At 31.0% G+C, this 18,554-nt stretch overlaps 1 protein-coding gene across 1 annotated transcript; it reads right to left on the reverse strand.

The window, feature by feature from the left end:
* Positions 1 to 422: 422 nt before the first annotated feature.
* On the reverse strand, positions 423 to 1,859 carry LOC120067354 (ethylene-response factor C3-like). The gene has a single exon (XM_039018926.2). It carries the CDS (start codon positions 1,527 to 1,529, stop codon positions 831 to 833), a length of 699 nt encoding a protein of 232 aa, XP_038874854.1. The 5' UTR covers positions 1,530 to 1,859; the 3' UTR covers positions 423 to 830.
* Positions 1,860 to 18,554: the final 16,695 nt, after the last annotated feature.

Here is an 18,554-nt window from a genome sequence, read left to right on the forward strand (position 1 = left end):
AAATTTTCTTTTAAGTTTAATGGCATTTTTCAGAAAAAAAAAAAAAAACAAAATAATGGTTTTCAATCCCATTTTTGCAATGGTCTTTTTGAATTTTTTTTTTTTTTTTTCAAATTCTAGAGTATTTTTTGAAATTTTTAAAAGAAATATTTTTTTACACAAAATACAAAATTCAATCCCATTTTTTATATTCTAACCTTAAAGATATATTTGTTCAAAGTAGTCATGAATAACAATAATATAATACATACTCTATGTTTTAATTATTGGATGAAACGAAGCAAGTTCACAATAAAGAATTAAGCCAACAACTTCTCACTTTTGTGATAATTTTAAAATCTACTACATCCTTTACTCTCTCTCTCTCTTTTTCATTGGATAACAATTATAATAATATTAATGAATCAAATAAGAAAAATATATTAATCTTACACCGATGAGTTTTTTTATATAAAAATTAATTAAAAAAACAAAGGTATTATATACTAGATAGACGAACAAAAATATAATTTATACATTAATACAACCAGAAAAAAAAGAAAAAAAATCCAAAATTTTTGTTATTTTTCTCTTGCTTAAAAAAGGCAAGGAAAAAATGATACAAAATCTTGGAAGCCATATTAACTAATGGCAATAATCTAGGGTTATATCACATGAACATCTAAGTTGCAAAGCTATAAACAAGGTAATAATATCTTGTGTATGACTGTCACAATGTAGTTGTTTCTTTTTAACATATAGTCTATTTTGTATAAGATTGTTGTAGCTTCTCAAATAATTTGTTCGGCCTAACACAAAAATGATTGGACTTTAAGATTGTCAGAGAGATTTCACCACGGCCGGAGATTTTCCGACGACTTTAGAAGTTCTTCCAAATAATCAGAGCCAAGATCTTCCAAAACAACGACATTATTCTCAATCTTCCCATTTTCATCTCTCTCTTTGTTTGTTCTTCTCGTGAATTTCTTCCTCATCGAGTGTTTTCTCTTCAGAGCCACCACCGGAGATCCGCCGTCTCCGTCGCCGTCGCCGTCGCATGCGGCGGAGTTGATCATTTCCATCTCCTTGAGCGATTCCTGAACTCTTTCAACCGGAAAATTGAGAACGGCGGCGGAACCTCTCATTGAGAAAGCGGCTTGATCATAGGCCAAAGCGGCCGCCTCGGCGCTGTCGAATGTCCCGAGCCAAACTCGAACCCCATTTCGGGTCGAGTCCCGTATCTCTGCCGCGAATTTTCCCCACGGTCGCCGACGGACTCCTCTGTAAGACTTTCTCTTGTGGGGTTCTTCTTCTTCGAGTGAATCGACCTCCTCATCTTTGATCGGAGTCTCCTGGTGGCAATTCCCCGGTGGGTACACGGCAGCCTCGGAGATTAAGCTGTGAAGGAGCATTTCGCCGGAATCATTCTCGTTGAAGGGCAGAGAGTTATCGTTGATTTGAAAACCTTCCCATCGGAGAGATTCGAAGGAGCTAAAGGAGGATTCTGGCGAGAGATTGGAGTTTTGGGAGTGAAAGAAAGAAGAATTCATTGAAATTTTAGAAGAAATGAAGAAGGGGAATTGTGGTTCATGAAAGGAGAACGCTACTACTCTGTTTTTTTAGTAGCCTCTGTTTTCTTGGACAGAGGAGATGGCTTCATTGGCTATAAATAAATACCAAATAGCAGAGTAATTAGAAACAAAAAGAAAAAAGAAACTAAAAAGAACGAGCTTTTCTTTTAATCATCTGAAATTTTCTTTTAGTTGATGTCAATAATAGTTTCAAGAGGATTTAAATTTTGGAGAATCATCTAAACTTTTAATCCCCATATTTTTGTTTTCGGAAATTATGGAAGAAAATTCTTTGATTCTTATCCATTATTTAACCATGTTTCGAAAGTATACGCTAAGTTTGGAAAATTATAAAAATTTATTTAGTTTTTGAAATTTAGTTAAGAATTCGAATATTATTTAAAGGATTATCACAATTACAAAAGTAACAATGAGAAAATAAGCATAAAATTAGTGATATGATTATCAAAATAATTATGAAACACAAATACTTTATGTGAGGCAAAGAATTCATATCAGACATGTATCGGATACCGATACTTCCAGATACGACATGCGATTTGATGTATCTATTTCTACGCATAATTTTTTTTTAAAAAAAAAGACAAGCAACTCATCTAATTTTTTCCAATATAAAACTAGACAACTTATTTAAAAAGCTCACTACTCGAGTCCAAAACTAAAAGAAAAAAATAATGAACCAAACTCTAGACTAGAATCATCTAATCTCCATCTTCACATTTGAGTCCCCACAAAGTCTACCAAAATATAAACCATTTTGATATCTTAAATAATTCAATGAAGAAGTTCTTCGTTTATTTTCATACTTCTCTCTCTAATGTTCTTTTTCTTCTTTGCAATATGAGTCACTTTTCTATTGCATTTTATTAACTATTGTAATTCAACATCTGAGATTTTTTTTATTATATTTCAGTGTTTGTATTCTATTTTATGCTATTGTAATTAACTTGTATGCTAAAGTTATCTATATCCTAGAGTTTTTTAAAGAAAAAAAATGTATCTTCAACGTATCAATATCATCGTATTTTAGAAATATGTATATTAAAAAAATATATAAAAAATGATGCATCTTTAAACGTATTTGTATCTTAATTTTTTTAAAATTGACGAATTATCGTGTCTCGTATCTGTATCCTGTAGTCATATCTGTGTTTGTGCTTTATAACAAAATAAATTACATGATGTTGAAAGTCAATATTTATTAAACTAGATATGTATTAAATTTTATCTTTTAAGTTGATAATTAATATCTTATCTATCAAAGAATAAGATGTTAACTAGGTCCAAACGGGTATTTTTAAAAAGAACAAAAACACTACAATAAACATCACAAAAAGTTAGGCTAAAAATGAAATTAAGACAGATATTTGGAGATGAAATATGGGACAAATCATCTTTTTCACAATATATTAAATAATATTTGTTGATTAGAAGAGTATAAGATAATTAAGTTTGAAAATGGGTTTTTTCTTGGAGATACACCAAGGCACTAAGCCTAGAAGGTTAATTGGAAAACGTGGGTCAATTGAGAGGTTTGAAAAGAAAATTAAGGATTGGTGGCCAAGTCAAAGTGGAAGAAAGGAAAAGGATGACGTCAGCTGGATGACCAATTTTTTCTTCATAGATTCGTTGTACACGTGTGAAGGGTCTGGGATGACGTGGCCTCTAGTGTTCAGTTCATGTAGACAAGTTTGTATGGATGGGAAAGTTTTTATTTAGTGACAGTTGATAGGGAACATGTGATCCTCAACTGAAACACACATTCCAAACTTTCTAGAATCCCCTCTCCTCCCCTCTCCATCACATTATTGTTTCTTTTAGGTTTATGTCTTAATCTTCCATTTCTATTTTCTATTTTCTTTTTATTTTTTAAATAAAAAATTTTATGTACGAATGCGATGTCGATGGACCCTCATGATCCAGCAAGGATGGATCTACACGAGCTCAATGAAGAAATTACATAATGGTACTTGCAAAATAGGGCACACAATATGGTACTTTGCTACATCTACTCTAGTACTCGAGTGAGCTAGAAACTTTTTTAAAATGTAGGAAGAATTAAGATATCATGAGTCTACAAGTCTTTTCTTTATTGCGTGCTATACTTAGTTTCTTGGAGGTATATATCAAAGCTAAACCGAACATAAATCAATTTGGTCCGATTCTAGTTGGGCTAGGCTAGTAAGACCAGACTTAGTGTGGGCTCCAATTCACATTGGGTATAATCAACTTTAGGCCACATCAACTAGGGACCAACCTGTGTATATATTGAGCTTCACTTAATTCACTTCGTTTATTCTTATTGTTTTAGTATAGCTTGGACTTAATTTTTCACCTCTAATAAAAAAAAATTATGGTTAGATTTTCACATGATCAGAATTAAATGTATAGTGGGTTTGCAGTTGGATTTCCAAATAAATTTAGGTTTTTTTTTTTGTTAAGTAGATTATTTAAGCTAATGTAAAATTATCAATAAAAGCTAAAATAGGGTTATATATTATAGCCATAGACTAGAATTTAAAATTTGAAAATTTCCAACGTAAGAACAAAAAATAAAATAAGAATGAAAATGATTTTTTTTTCTTTTTTAAGTTCAACAACATGAGTAGGTAAAAAAATTACTTGAATTTTTAACTCCTAAGTTGAGATATATATATTTTAATTAATTGAGTGTTATGTTCGAGTTGATAAGTATAAAAGAGCACATCAACTAGAATTTGAAAAATATCTTATGGTATATAAGTTAAAGACATTGTTTCTATTAGTATTAAACCATTTAGGTCAAACCAAAATTAAGTACAACATACAATCTCCCACCTTATAGTTATGTATGAGACATAAATTTATGATGTTAACAATGTTAATTTATGGGCCAAAATAATTCGGGTACAATATAGTGTTGGATTTTGGCAAAGTATTAGAAGTGCACTTTGTCTCACAGTGATTAAATTGAAGAATATGGATAGACTCCAAGCCTATAAAAGAAGCTCATGCCTCTAGTTTCAAGTTGTCCTAGATAGAAATACTTTGAGCTTAGTGTGCTAACTCTAAGAAAACTCCTATTGTATTCTCTAGTTAGAGAGTGGAAAATTGGTGTGAGTAGTTAAAAGATTTGAGAGAGTGCTCTTGTAATTGGGATCGAGGAGAGAAGTTTTGTGATTGTAACAAGTTTTCACATAGTGGATTTCTTTTTGGTGGATCGTAGTTTTTCTCCGAGTTGGGAGTTTTCCACATAAATTCTTGTGTTTCCAATTTATTGCTTTCTTTTAATTTCTTTGTCATTTTTCTGCTTATTTCTACGGTAGAAGTGGGAGGTATTTCCCAACAAGTGGTATTAGAGCGTCAGGTTTGTAGTTTCTTGAATTTCTACGTATGCTTTGTGGTTGCTGCATTGTCTGACCTTCCATGTCAAAAAAGAATTCTTGAAACAAACTGTGGTATTTATGAACAGTGTGAATTGTTCACTATTTGCTATTTTGCTAGGAAGAAAAGCAGATATGTCAAGCTTTATGAGTTCAGTAAAGTTTGATGTGGAGAAATTTGATGGAATGATCAACTTCGGCTTGTGGCAAGTGCATGTCAAGGATGTATTGAGACAATTTGGGTTACCCAAGTGTAAGGTAAGCGGTGATGATGGTCCAATGTGGTTCAAGAGTGATCCAGCAAAGGTTTCAAGAAAAGAATCTTCAAGCAGAAGATAGGTTGCTGGAAATGTAGATAGTTTAGGCACATGAAAAATAGAGCAAGTTCATCAAAGGGCTCTAGATCGAATGTTGACGGTGTCTTTCACATCAAGGGAAACGGTGACTGCCTCTGAAGCAGACAAAAATCATCATAATGGTATGTCTGCTTTACCATGATAATGGATGTGATGTTAGCGGTTCAACAAGTTTGCACTTGGACATTAATTGGGTGGATATGCAAGGTGTGTGGTGGAATTTGTGTCGATAGCTAAAGGACTTCCAAGTAAGCCAAAGGTAGAAGTTGTACCATGAATATCAGCAAGGTTTATTGACATGAGACGAAAAAAGAAAATCTTGGGAGGTAGTATTGAGGAACTCGTTTTACAGAGAACCTTTGAGTGGAAGCAGATCGTCCAAATTCCATTTCGATTGAAAATAAACATTTCTAGTAAAACATACAGATTATGCATCTTAACTAAAATTACAGCATGCTTTTGAATAAATAAATGAGTTCAGAGAGTAAACCTTTGAAGAACTCTTCTTCGCGTTAATCCCTCAAACTTTCACGAACTCTCCTTGAACAAACAACAACCAGAACACTCGAACCAAAAGAGGAAGGACACTACCACTTGGTGACCTTGGTGAATCGGGGTGAGAACCTAGGAGTAGTGGGCTCTGGCTATTTTGCTTAGGAAGGAGTTTAGGAGTCTAGAGGAGGAAGACGGTTGAAGAAAAAGTATACTATCGTATGTAGTCTATAGAGTACATCATATATGCTCTCAACCTATTACATAGATTCACTTACAAATTGTGTAGCTTCTCAATGGAAAAATAAAATCTTATTTTATTTATCCTAATAGCCATAAAACTATTTAACTTCCCACTAAGGTGGTTAGAGAGAAAAAAAGAAATTAATTATCAAATAATTAATAATACAAATAGATATGATAATCAACTTATCATATTATATTTATAACCTATAGTTTTAATATTGCATCACATATAATATATAAATCATAGTTCTTTTTCTCTATTTTATGTCATTTAATATAATTCATATTTATATTAAATTTAACAACTATGAATCTTATTCATAGAAAATATATTTGAATCATATTCAAATATTTATTCCTTCAATTAAACTATAATGTATCAAAACATTATGTCGACTATATCATATATAATTGGATCAATTTAATTATATCATATATAATTAAATTCCCTCTTATTAATTTGAACATTTCAAATTAACCCAAAAACCGATTCTCAACTAAATCCCTTTGAGCTACCAAGGGGACCTTATGGACCTGTAGCTTGAAGTTCCAATGGTACGTGAATAATTAATTAAACTGTTTAATCACATTATCTACCATTCATTAACTGCAGGACACTCCACTAAAGACCGACAGTTGCACTCTTCGCACTACAGATATATTTTTGTGTCCGTTGGATATAATCAATCAAACATACGATGACCCTTCACAAATTGCTCGTAAGTACAGCTGAGCCAAATTACCGTTTTACCTCTGTAGTTACATCTAACTCCTTAAGTACCATTGATCCCTCTAATGAACAATATATCATAGTCCCATTATGACTAAACCCCTCTCTGGCCAAGAAAGAATGTGGCACCACATTGTTCAAGACCCATAATTAGCCCTTAAGGGAACAATTTATCTACTTACCTCTGATTTGGGGAATGAGTGAATTCTATCTTGTGTTGCTGAGTTCCCAGCTCCCAATCAGACAAATCCTCAAATGGTAGGCTTGTTGAGTCGGCGATTTGGCCACTCTCACCCATACAAATCAAAGGACCGCCCTCATAGGTAATAATTCACAACTTATTCAGGATTAAGGTCATGTTACCTATGGTCATCCGAGTGAAATGAAAGTCTCTATTATGAACGACGTTATATAAAGAGCCTAAACATTTCGTGGTCCAGTCTTATACAAACTTCTTTGTATAGAATATCTCCGCTCGCATATCTAATACATGAATGATCAGGATTAAATCATTTGTAGTACTTTACAACAATTGTAACACCTATAAAGTAAGTCATACTCGTAGTGTCACCAGGATAAGGTACCCATCTTTATCCATATACTACAGACCATTTAGGTTATCACTTAAATATGATCCACCTGTATGTCTCCACATACATGTTTAAGTTACAACAATAATCTTGGATGTTAGTTTATTGGTTTGTAGTTAATGCATCTAAAATATCATATATTTCATAGACAAAGTGAATAAAAATATCAAATATTATTAATCAAATATATGTTTATTCATACAAGGTTTACAAACTATAGGACTCTACGAGATTTAAGGCATTAACCCCAACAAGTATTTCAAGTGGTCTACTCTTTATGGTAGAGTGAGTTATAGTTCTCTAAGTTGAGAAATATGATTGTCAGTGAAGACAATGGATGTTGTAAAAGCGGTGGATTCTTCAAATATCTTACCAAGGTGGATTTAGTTATGTTTTGGCAAAATATTAAAAGTGCAGTTTATCCCACATCGGTTAAATTGAAGAATGGGGATAGGCTCCAAGGCTATATAAAAGGAGTCCATGCCTGTAGTTTCAAGTTGTCCTAGTTAGAAACACTTTAAATGTATTGTGTTAACTCTAAGCAAATTTCTTTTATTTCTCTAGTTGGAAAGTGGGAAAAAGGTGTGAGTGCTCTTAAATGGATTGGGAGAGAATTGTTCTGTTTGATTGTAACAATTTAATTTCTTTATTATTTTTATACTTAGTTTTATGGTAGAAGTGAGAGGTACTTCCCAATATATAGATATATATCTCACCCATTTATAGATTATTTGAAAATTTTGAAGTTTTCACGTTAAAAGCAATATTGTTGTTTGCGCTATTAAAGGATATTATGTGTGTACCATAGCAGCAAAAACTTTTTTAATTAATATATATTACTTGAAAACCGTTATCATTAATATTTGTTGATATTTTTTAGCCGTTAATAAAATCATTTTTGTTGATGTTCAAGCTTTCTTGATATTTTTTTAGCTGTCAATCTAAGCCTTTTCTGATATCTTTCGCAATCAACAAAGGCCAAAATTATAGTAGTGAAAGTCACGGAGTTAAACTTACACAGTAAGTAAATAAAAAATATTATATTACGAGAATTAGCAAATAAAGCATATAATACGATGCTTTAATGTATTGTAATTACCTTTTTGCTTTCATTGTCGATAATGAAGATTTCAAATAATTCATTGTTGAGAGAGAGAGATGATTAACCAAATGCATATTCCTCACGTCTCTTATCCCTACTTTATTGTTTCAAGAAAAAAACAAAAAGAAAAATGATGTGCAAAGTAGAATCGATCGGGCTTCATGTAAAATGAGTACATAAATAATCAAACTTTTCTGCTCACATATTCATTAACACTACATATAACAAACACAACCCAAATAATTAATGTTCATTTTTCAATGTAATCATCCCAAATAATGAAATTAATTAATTAATTAATAAAGCCACCTCTTCTAGAACTTATTTATTTATTTTTCTTTTTTTTTTAAAAAAAAAAAAAAAAATAAAAATCATTACCCTTTCTAAAAGCATTTGAAAAATCATCAAATGTGTAAAATTGATGGCGTGTTAATGATCCAAATACAGGCCCCCTTGAAGAAGTATTCACCCTCCCTTTGGTCTCTCTCCATTTCAAAAGTGATAGATTTATCTTTTAATTTGCAAGTCCTCCAAGAAGAAAGGGAGAGGTAGAAAATGACCATTCAAATCTATAAATAATAGTGGAGAGCATCTTTCAAAATGGGTTTTTTTTTTTTTTCCCCCCCCTCTCAATATGAAACTTCTTAGAAAAGCCCCAAATATATATAAATTGGATCATTTCTCTTTCTCTGTCTCTTTCATAAATCATTTCATATCTTTGTTAATTTGATAATGAAATTTCACCAACAAGTGTGTTTTAAACGAGAACTTTGTCCACTTTATCACTCACTCATGTGTTTCTTCGGTTTCTTGGACCCTAAATTCAAGTCATGATAAAGTCTATACTTTTAACTATAATAACCTATAATTAAATTCAATATTATTATTTCAAATCTTTCGTTATCACGGTGTTTACTATTTTCTACTCATTTTTTACGGTCTCACATTCAAACTAAAATCATCTACATTTGAAACACAAACTATTATAGTTTATATTAAAATAATATGTACCCATATCATATAACCTATTCGACTATTATAGCTTATGGACTATAATAATCAACTCAATACCCTAATCATCCCTAAATTTCTATTACTATAAATCATTTTTAATGTAATTTCTCACAATTTGATATATATATATATATATCACTAGTTAAACAGGGAATGTAAATTCATGTTGCATTTAACAATTGGTATTCATTTTTAGAATAAAAAATTGTTCGACTTGGAAAGTAAAACATACCTTTATAAGATCAATAATTCAAAAGTTCAAAAAGCCATCTAATCAATGTTAGCCTAAACGTTTTAAGTTGATAATTAATTTATATCATGAAATGAGATATGAAAGTGAAATCTAATTCGAATCTCTTTAATACCCACCATCCATCAAAATTGTTAGATATTAGTCCATTCTTAAATTCCATGGTTTTTGACCTCTTGGGTTATCTCCAATGATTCATATGTATAGAGGGGAAAGAAAATTAAGAAGAATAAGCTAATAATTTTCAATGAAAAATTTAGATTAATTTTCAACTCTTCATTCCATTTCCATACCTAAAGTACTCTCTGAAAATGGGATTGGGATTGTTTTGGGGAAACCTCTTTTAACATGTCAGCCTTCATTGCTTCATTTTCCCTTGGGAGGAGACAAAATCACAAAACCATGTGTTTCTCTCTCATCTCTTATGCCACATCATTCCTTTCTGTGTGAGAAAATGACAACCAATATAAAGTTAGGTACATAAAGTTTATATGTCAATTGTGATTGCTCTATTTTGGTTTTAAAATATTAAAATGTCAAGTTTGTTATATTTTAATCTAATAACATTATTTAAAATATCTTTTATAGTCTCAAGTATCTATCTCTTTAAAAAATTAGATTATGGTTGGTGAAATAGTTCTACAAGTTGAATAGCTTCATTAAATATATTGTGTAAATAATGAAATGACAAGATGATTCACCTCACATAACACAAATATGACAGAGAATCTTGACAATCATAAAGATAACTAATAAAGTACACACAACAAACTAAAAAATAACATACAAAAATTGGTAACCCAATTCAGCGATATACTACCTACATCTGAAGGGTAGTGTGCCCTAGAAGATAGATTCACTAATATGAAAAGTTAAACATATACAGTGTAGTCATTATCTATAACACAATGCCAATTATACTGACTCACGTAGAGCTTAACTTATTAACGATCACTTAGGCTCCCCTAAATGTGAGACTCCTTCTCAATAGAATTTAGACTCCTCTAATGTATGTGAATAATATTAATGAAGAATCATTTAGACTCCTCCAAAATGTGAGACTTTTTCTCACCACAATATTATCTTCTCTGCTTCAAATGAAAACTTTTTTCACTTAATAAACTTAGGCTCCCCTAAGTATGAGAACAACTTCTCAATCAAAAGAAACCTTAGGATCCCCATAAGGATGAGAATCCTTCTCAATCAAAGATATCTTAGGCTCCCCATAAGGTCAAGAAAATCTCTTCAAGAATGAATCAACCACCTTACGGACAACAATTCTGCAAGCTATAATGATGAACTGATTATATTTCTTGTTTCACGAACTCTAGAATCATAGAGAGAATTGTTCTTCTATCAAAAAACACTATAATATTTCTCTCATAATACAAAAACGACAACTTGCTTAACTTACTTAATTAACATCTTGCTCTTGGTAAGTAGGAACAAGGGTTAGGTTAGGTATCAATCACGATCTGACTCTTATCTTTCCACAAGTGACTAATGCATAGCTCGTAAACTTGCTTAACTTACTTAATTAACATCAAGTCTCTCTCTCCGTTTCAAAAACTAGACATCCAAATGTCTTTTCCTCACAGCCGCTATCGATGTAGGAGTTGGTAGTAGCTGAACTTTCGAAGAGACTAGAAGAGGCAGCGAAAGAGACTGTCGAGATGGTGTAACAAGTGGTGACCACCACAATGGAAGAATTACTATCATAACCAATTCAGGTGAAGCAAGGGTCTGCAAGAGAGTTGAGCAACTAAAGCAAAACAATAGTCACAAAAATTAAAGCTTATAAGGTTAAAAAAAAAAAATAGTCTTTTCGATTTTATAGTTGGTGCATACTTCGGCTGAAAGCATATTTCTATTCATCATTTAAAATATGTATTTTATTCCCTAAAAAATGAAAGATTTGAGTAACTCTCCGAGCAAGGGACAGACCAGGAAAATGAGGGCCGTTGAAGAAGTGCCTAGGAAAAATTTGAAAATTGAATCGATTGAATTCCTAGTGATAGTAAATATGTGACATCAACAACTAAATCTAAGGACAAGTAGTTAGTGATTAATGACTCCGCTAAGCACGAAAGGCACTTGAAGGAGTAGTAAAACTCCATTGCACAAAATTCCTCACTACTGCATCCCATAGAAGTTTGGGTCGTGTCTCAGTCCAGATGAGTTTTACGCACTCTATGCCCGACCCGTGCTCAGACTCAATATGCGCATTAAAGAAGGGGGACACTCTTCTTCAAAAAGAGGAGTTGCTTTTCTTACATTTGTGGATAACCAGATAAATATGCATCGACAATACACGTTTCTCTTTACTCCATAAGGCCTTCTGGTCCTGGAAGAAAACCCACTGAACTTTCCTTCCCCTAGTGGCGACAACCCCATCTCCACAACCACAACATGGAGGAGTTGTATGTCCTACCCGGTTCATTAGGCGCAATTTTAGAGAGATGCGAAAGTGAAAGTCTATAGGGTCAGACTGAATGCTGGTAGACATAGGCTAAGTCACATTTGATAAAGGTACGAGGGGATGATGTAACTCAGCACTAGAGCAGGGGGTTCTAATGTCCTGATAGTCAGGAAGAGCACCAGCCGGCTAAGAGGCATCTACCTCATCCCGAGGAGATGTTTTATTTCCTAATGTGTGATGTCAAGTAAGGTTGACAAGATTCTCCGCGGGGTCGGGTCCCACAAGGCCCCGCCCCGATCGGGACGAAGAATCCCTGGTTTGACCGAGGATGGGGTCAAACTGGAGAATTTTTTTCGGGGCCCTGTCCGGGGACGGGGATGGTATTCCCTCCCCGACCCCGACCCCGATTAATCCCCGATCCCGATTTTATATAGTTATATTTTTAATATTTTATAAATATATATTTATAATATATAAAATAACTTATTTATATGTATGTTTATAATGTATACTATAAACTTATAGTGTTGTGAGCCCAATATTGAATATATAAATTCTAAATTTAAGATAAAAAGTCAAGCCCAAACATAAAATATTTAAAAAAAAAATAGGGAATCTCCGCGGGGATTTAATAGGGGATTCCCTGCGAGGAATTAGTAGGGAAATCCCCAGGGGGAAAAGAAGAATGGGGCCCCGCGGGACCCTGTTTCCCCGACGGGGAATCCTCGCCCCTGTCCCCACCTTCAAATGGCAGGGATGGGGAAAATTTCCCCCACAGGGCCGGGGACGGGAGACCCTCTCCTGCCCCGCTCTGGCCCCGTTGCCAACCCTAGTGTCAAGACGTGAAGTGCAGCTGGTGATAATAGCTTGTATGACTTTGAAAGGAATAAGAATCAAAGGGAGAGATCTATCATTGATCCACTCTCGAGATTCATATTGATCAGTCGATCTCCATAGGGGATCACTTCCTGTGACAATCTTAGTCAGTTTAGTTGTGACTAATGCCCCCATTCTATAAAAAAGGTTAATTTGAAACTTTTTGATTTCTTATTTTTCTGATACATGCTTCAACAGGAAGTAACTCCCATTCCTAATGTTGTCTCTCGGTCAGTCGTTAAGTAGGATATTGTTTAATAAAAATCTATGCCAGCACTGAAAAATAATTCCATTCAAATTCGTTAGAGCATCAAAAAGGAAAACAATCTAATTTTATTTAGGTTGATTTCTTTTTTATAATATGTGAGGTAAGAGGATTGAACCTCTCATTTTAGATTTCTCAAAATTGATAGTATATACTTGATCTCAATTTAGTTAGGTTCAATTTGACATTTGTTTTTTTACTATATTTGCAAAAGAGAACAAGGGTAGATATACAATTACCATATTTCATTTCTTTTTACCCATACTGCTTATCAACGCAAAATAAACAAGGGTAAAATTTAACTTCACTTTTTACTCTACTATCCCAATCCAGAAAAAAGGAAATTGTGGGGTAATTTCTTCATTTTGATAATTGAATATGGTGTAGTTTATGTTTGTGGTGGGTGGAGAAGAAAAAAAGAAACTTTATATTATTAAAGTCGTGGCAAATTTCTTGAATCACACGTGACCTAATATTTGTATTATTATTATTATTATTTAAAACTTTTGCAAAGGTTCCAATAATATTTATGTGATTTGAATATTGGAGGATTGCTTTTTAACGATCATATTTTTATGGCCATTCAAATATTCTTCTATAGGATATATCTGTTTCTTAGGCTCACTTCGACAATCTAATAATTAATTCATACGTGTGTAATAAATTACATAACAAGTATATTTGAACTACTTAATGGACATATTATTGTGCATTTTGATTATGGGCCCTATTCTCCACTGAGGCGAGGGTATGTCAAGTTTGGTTTCTATTACATTGTTAAAAATACCACAAATCACATCTCAACAATGGTACGATATTGTCCATTTTAGATATAAACCTTCATGATTTTACTTTTAGAACCACCCAAAAAGTTCTCATATTATTGAAAATAGTTGTCGTCCCTTATAAACCCATGATCATACTCTTATCTAACCGATGTGGGACTTTGATCGCATTCTCACTCAACAATTCTAACATGTTTAAATATTTTATTTTATTTTTATCATAAAATGGTGGGAGAATTTGAATACAAATGTCTTGGTCGTTAACACATACTATATATCAATTGAGTTATGCTCCCTTTGACATTTTGTTTTGATCTCATGTTGAGATCCTCCATATTGATTGTTTCAAATGGTCATCTTTCGTTGATCGTGGATTATTAAGGCCCCATTTGTTAACGATTTGATTTTTGAGTTTTTGTTTTTGAAAATTAAATCCTATAGACACTATTTCCAACTCCAAATTTCTTTCTTGGTTATCTACGTTTTATCAATGGTTTAAAAAACCAAGTTAAATTATGAAAATTAAAAAAATAGCTTTTAAAAATTAATTTTTATTTTTAGAATTTAGCTAAGAATTTAACAATTGTAATTAAGAAAGATGCAAATCATGGTAAAAAATGAAAAGAATATATACTTAATTTTCAAAAACCAAAAACAAAAAATGAAATGGTTACCAAACGAAGATTCACATTATTTAAGCCTCATTTGGTAACCATTTTATTTTTTTGTTATTGTTTTTTAAAATTAAGCCTATATCATTTACATTCCTTACCATACGTTGCATTTTTCTTAAGTACAATAATTGAATTCTTAGTCGAATTCCAAAAACAAAAACAACATCTTGAAAGCTATTTTTTTAGTTCTTAAAAATTGGCTTGATTTTTTAAAATTATTTATGATTAATAGAACAAAAAAATAAATTTGAAGGTAGAAGTAATATCCATAAATTTAATTTTAAAATATATAAAAAAAAAGAAAATAGTTATGAAACGGACCTTACTAATTCACTTTTGGCTTTTTAACTTTGAATTATTGGGTTTTTTTTCTTTAATTTTTTTTTGTTTTTTTTGTTTGCTGTTTGGTCGCTTTGATGATCTTCATGGGATTTTCAATTTTAAAATTTTGTCCGTGAAACTTTTAGAATTTTAATTTTATCCCTTCAAACTTCAAATTGAAGAGCAAGATTTTATATATTTCAACATTTTTTGGTCTTATGAGACAGAAAGGTATTGATTGAGGTTGAGGAGCAAATTTTATATGAAAATAAGTGGAGAGAGACAAGGAATTTGAACAAATTGGGCAAATTAAGGATAAAAATTATTGGGTCTTTTTTTTTTTTTGTCTGACTTTTTATTGTTAGGCAAGTGAAGATGTATATTGATACAAAGTAGATGGGCAGATTCAATTTATTTGCAATATATACTTGCCACCTTTCTCTTGCTTTTTTCCACATCCTTCCTCATTCTTATCTCAAGTTCAATCCAATAAATACATTCGAATTTTTAGTAAATTTTAAAAATAAAAATATTATTTTAAAATTTTTTCAAAACATATCTTGATTTTAAAAATATTGATAAGAATTTGATAAAATAAATCTATTATTAATAGATTTAAATAATGTTTACAAGCTTACTTTTCAAAATTAAAAACTAAAATCTAAGATCCATTTTTTTAATCAATTCGTTTTTTGTTTTCTGTTTTTTTAAAATTAAGTCTATTTTCTCTAAACTTCTTAGAATGTTTTTCATCTTTCTTAAATAAAAGAGAAAACTTTTTTTTGTTATCAACACTTGACTTTTTTTTTTATAAAAAAACGAATGAATATTTATAGACTTAATTTTCGAAAACTAAAAATTAAAAATCAAATAATTACAAAACGGAGATTAAGTAGTTATCAAACAAAAACTAAATAAGCCTCATTGCAGAGTTTCTAATGAAAAGACATATCACACATATGTGCACGTATGCGAGTGCGCGAGCGTGCATACACACGACTTGGAGAATTTTGCAACTCCAACAATGTAAAAAGATCCAAATCTAATTGAACACACTCGCACACACAAACACATTTACACATTTATTGGTATAATTGTAGAACACATATGTGACACGCTTGATATCGTTGTAGACCAGGAAGTTCAAGAACTTTGCGGCTCTACTAATCTAAAAAGCTCACAATCCAATTAGAAGGACAAGAACTCTCTCTACTAGAATACATTGTGTCCAATTTTCAAACCACCATATACGAGTGGTAAGTGTTACGAAATCAATAATTAAAGAATACAAAAGAAACGTAAAGAAAGATCGACACACAAATATATGTGGTTCAGTAACAATATTTTAGCTACATCCGGAAGACAAAAGAAGAACAATATTATTAGAGAGAGTGTTTTCTCAATACAAAATGAAGTGACTAGGGATTGGAGAGTTTGTATAACACATTTCTCTATCCTTAGGGTCACAATTATAAATATCTCATACTTGATTGTTCGAAGCACCAACTAACAAATTCAAGACTTTCCACAATAGGTAAGCCTCCAGCTCTTTGAGTTTCAATTCACTAGATGCATATAGAGGAGAAGAATGTTTTTAGAAAAAAGATCATTTATATTGTTTCATATCAAATAATTTTATATTTTTGTTCCCTTATAATATAATACTTATGACATATTTACGCGTGTTTTTGCTCAAGTGAGTTTTCAATAAACTTTCATTTCAATTCATTTTCTTAGTAAAACAAATACAGAAATGGAAGATCGAATTTCAAATTAGAAAAAATATGTATATTAATTTTCCCTAGACTAAATTTTCTAGTGGCCTAGATTTAGACCACGGATTAAAGAAAGACTCAAAAACAAAAGTAAAAATTGAAATGATTTGGTAGGCTTGAAAAAAAAAATTCCACTTTCAAAATGAGCTTGACCCAAGATTTGACATAAGGTTGGCACCCAAAAGGATAATATATTTAATTTCTTCTTGAATAAATACGATTGGGTTACGTCTAATTCTAGTTAATTGAAATCATTTGATTTTGATTCATTAAAAATAACTTATTAAATGATGTAAAATATACCTTTTAACCAAATCCAATTCATTCAATAAGACATGGGTACTGCTAATATTATCTTAAAAGTAGATGATTCCATTTTCATTTTGTAAATATAAAATTCAAGATATATATATTACAAAATATAGAATACTCTTAAATTTTGAAATAGATTCACTTAAAAAAATTCATCTTGAACTTTTAAATCGTTTCAAAAACATATTTTCGAAGACTTTTTTCGTTACAACAATGGACACCTAAAATTAGAAGGTATACACAATATTATTTGTGATATTGTTCACAAAAATTAACATGAGAACTTATGTATAAAAATTGAATATATCAATAATGTTGTAAAAATTTGTTAATGACAAGCTGCATACAATAACAATTGCAATCAACTATAAAATTAGAATTTTTATAAAGATAAAATTATTCGTTGACATGTTGATATTCATTGATATCTTTGATATCTTTATAAATGCTTGTAAAACATAAAAAAAATGTCATTTATTTAGTTTAGTATAAATAAGAATACTAATAACTATATCCATAGCTTAGTTTGGAAGTAAAAAAAATATTTAATTATTAATTTAAGTAAAATTTATAAATTTTTTTGACTTACATCAATCGGCAAAATGATATATCTCTAACATTAAAATTTCGATGTTAATATTAACATGGATATTTTAGTCGTGAATTATGCCTTTCAAATTTTGCACAACGTCACCTTAATTTAATTGAAACTTTTATCTTAAAAGTTGAAGGGTATTTTATATGATTGAACTAAGAAACATATAAATACTTCCCAAAATCTAAAAAATAACTCAAAGTCAATGTTTCTACTTTATTGGGTGCCAATTCCAAAGCCCCAAGTGCTTTTCAAAAAATAAGATAAAATAAAATAAAGATCCCCCTCTTGGACCCCACATCCCTCATCACACATAATAACCTAGCTAGTTAAGTGGACCATAAATATTCTTAATTATTAACCTTAATTTTTGTTTAGGAAGAAAGCTTAAAATAATTCAGTAAAAAGAAAGTGATGTGGAATATATACTATGATATGATTCCTCAATCCTAGCTAGATCTTATTGTTAATCTAGTAATAATCAGGTACATGAATCTGGATATTAAACTTTACACAATTAAGTTAACTGAACCAATAATAATAATGTAAAATAAATAATTATATATAATAACTTAGGGGAGGGGGTATTTTCCAGTTTCTGGATGCATTGTGCTTCAAAAAAATATTTAGGAAAAATAAATAATTTAAATATAATAAGATATCACATTCTATTAATAATAGATATTTATAAATATCTATCAACATCTATTAATGTCTATCAGCGTCTATCTATTATAGATTATAACAATTCATTAGTGTAATATTTATCATAAATAGATAATTATATTTCGTTATATTTATAAATATTTTGATCAACTT

The sequence above is a fragment of the Benincasa hispida genome, chromosome 12 (assembly GCF_027475165.1).
Source record: "Benincasa hispida cultivar pf3 chromosome 12, pf3_genome.v1.1, whole genome shotgun sequence".
In the NCBI taxonomy this organism is placed as follows: Eukaryota; Viridiplantae; Streptophyta; class Magnoliopsida; order Cucurbitales; family Cucurbitaceae; genus Benincasa; species Benincasa hispida.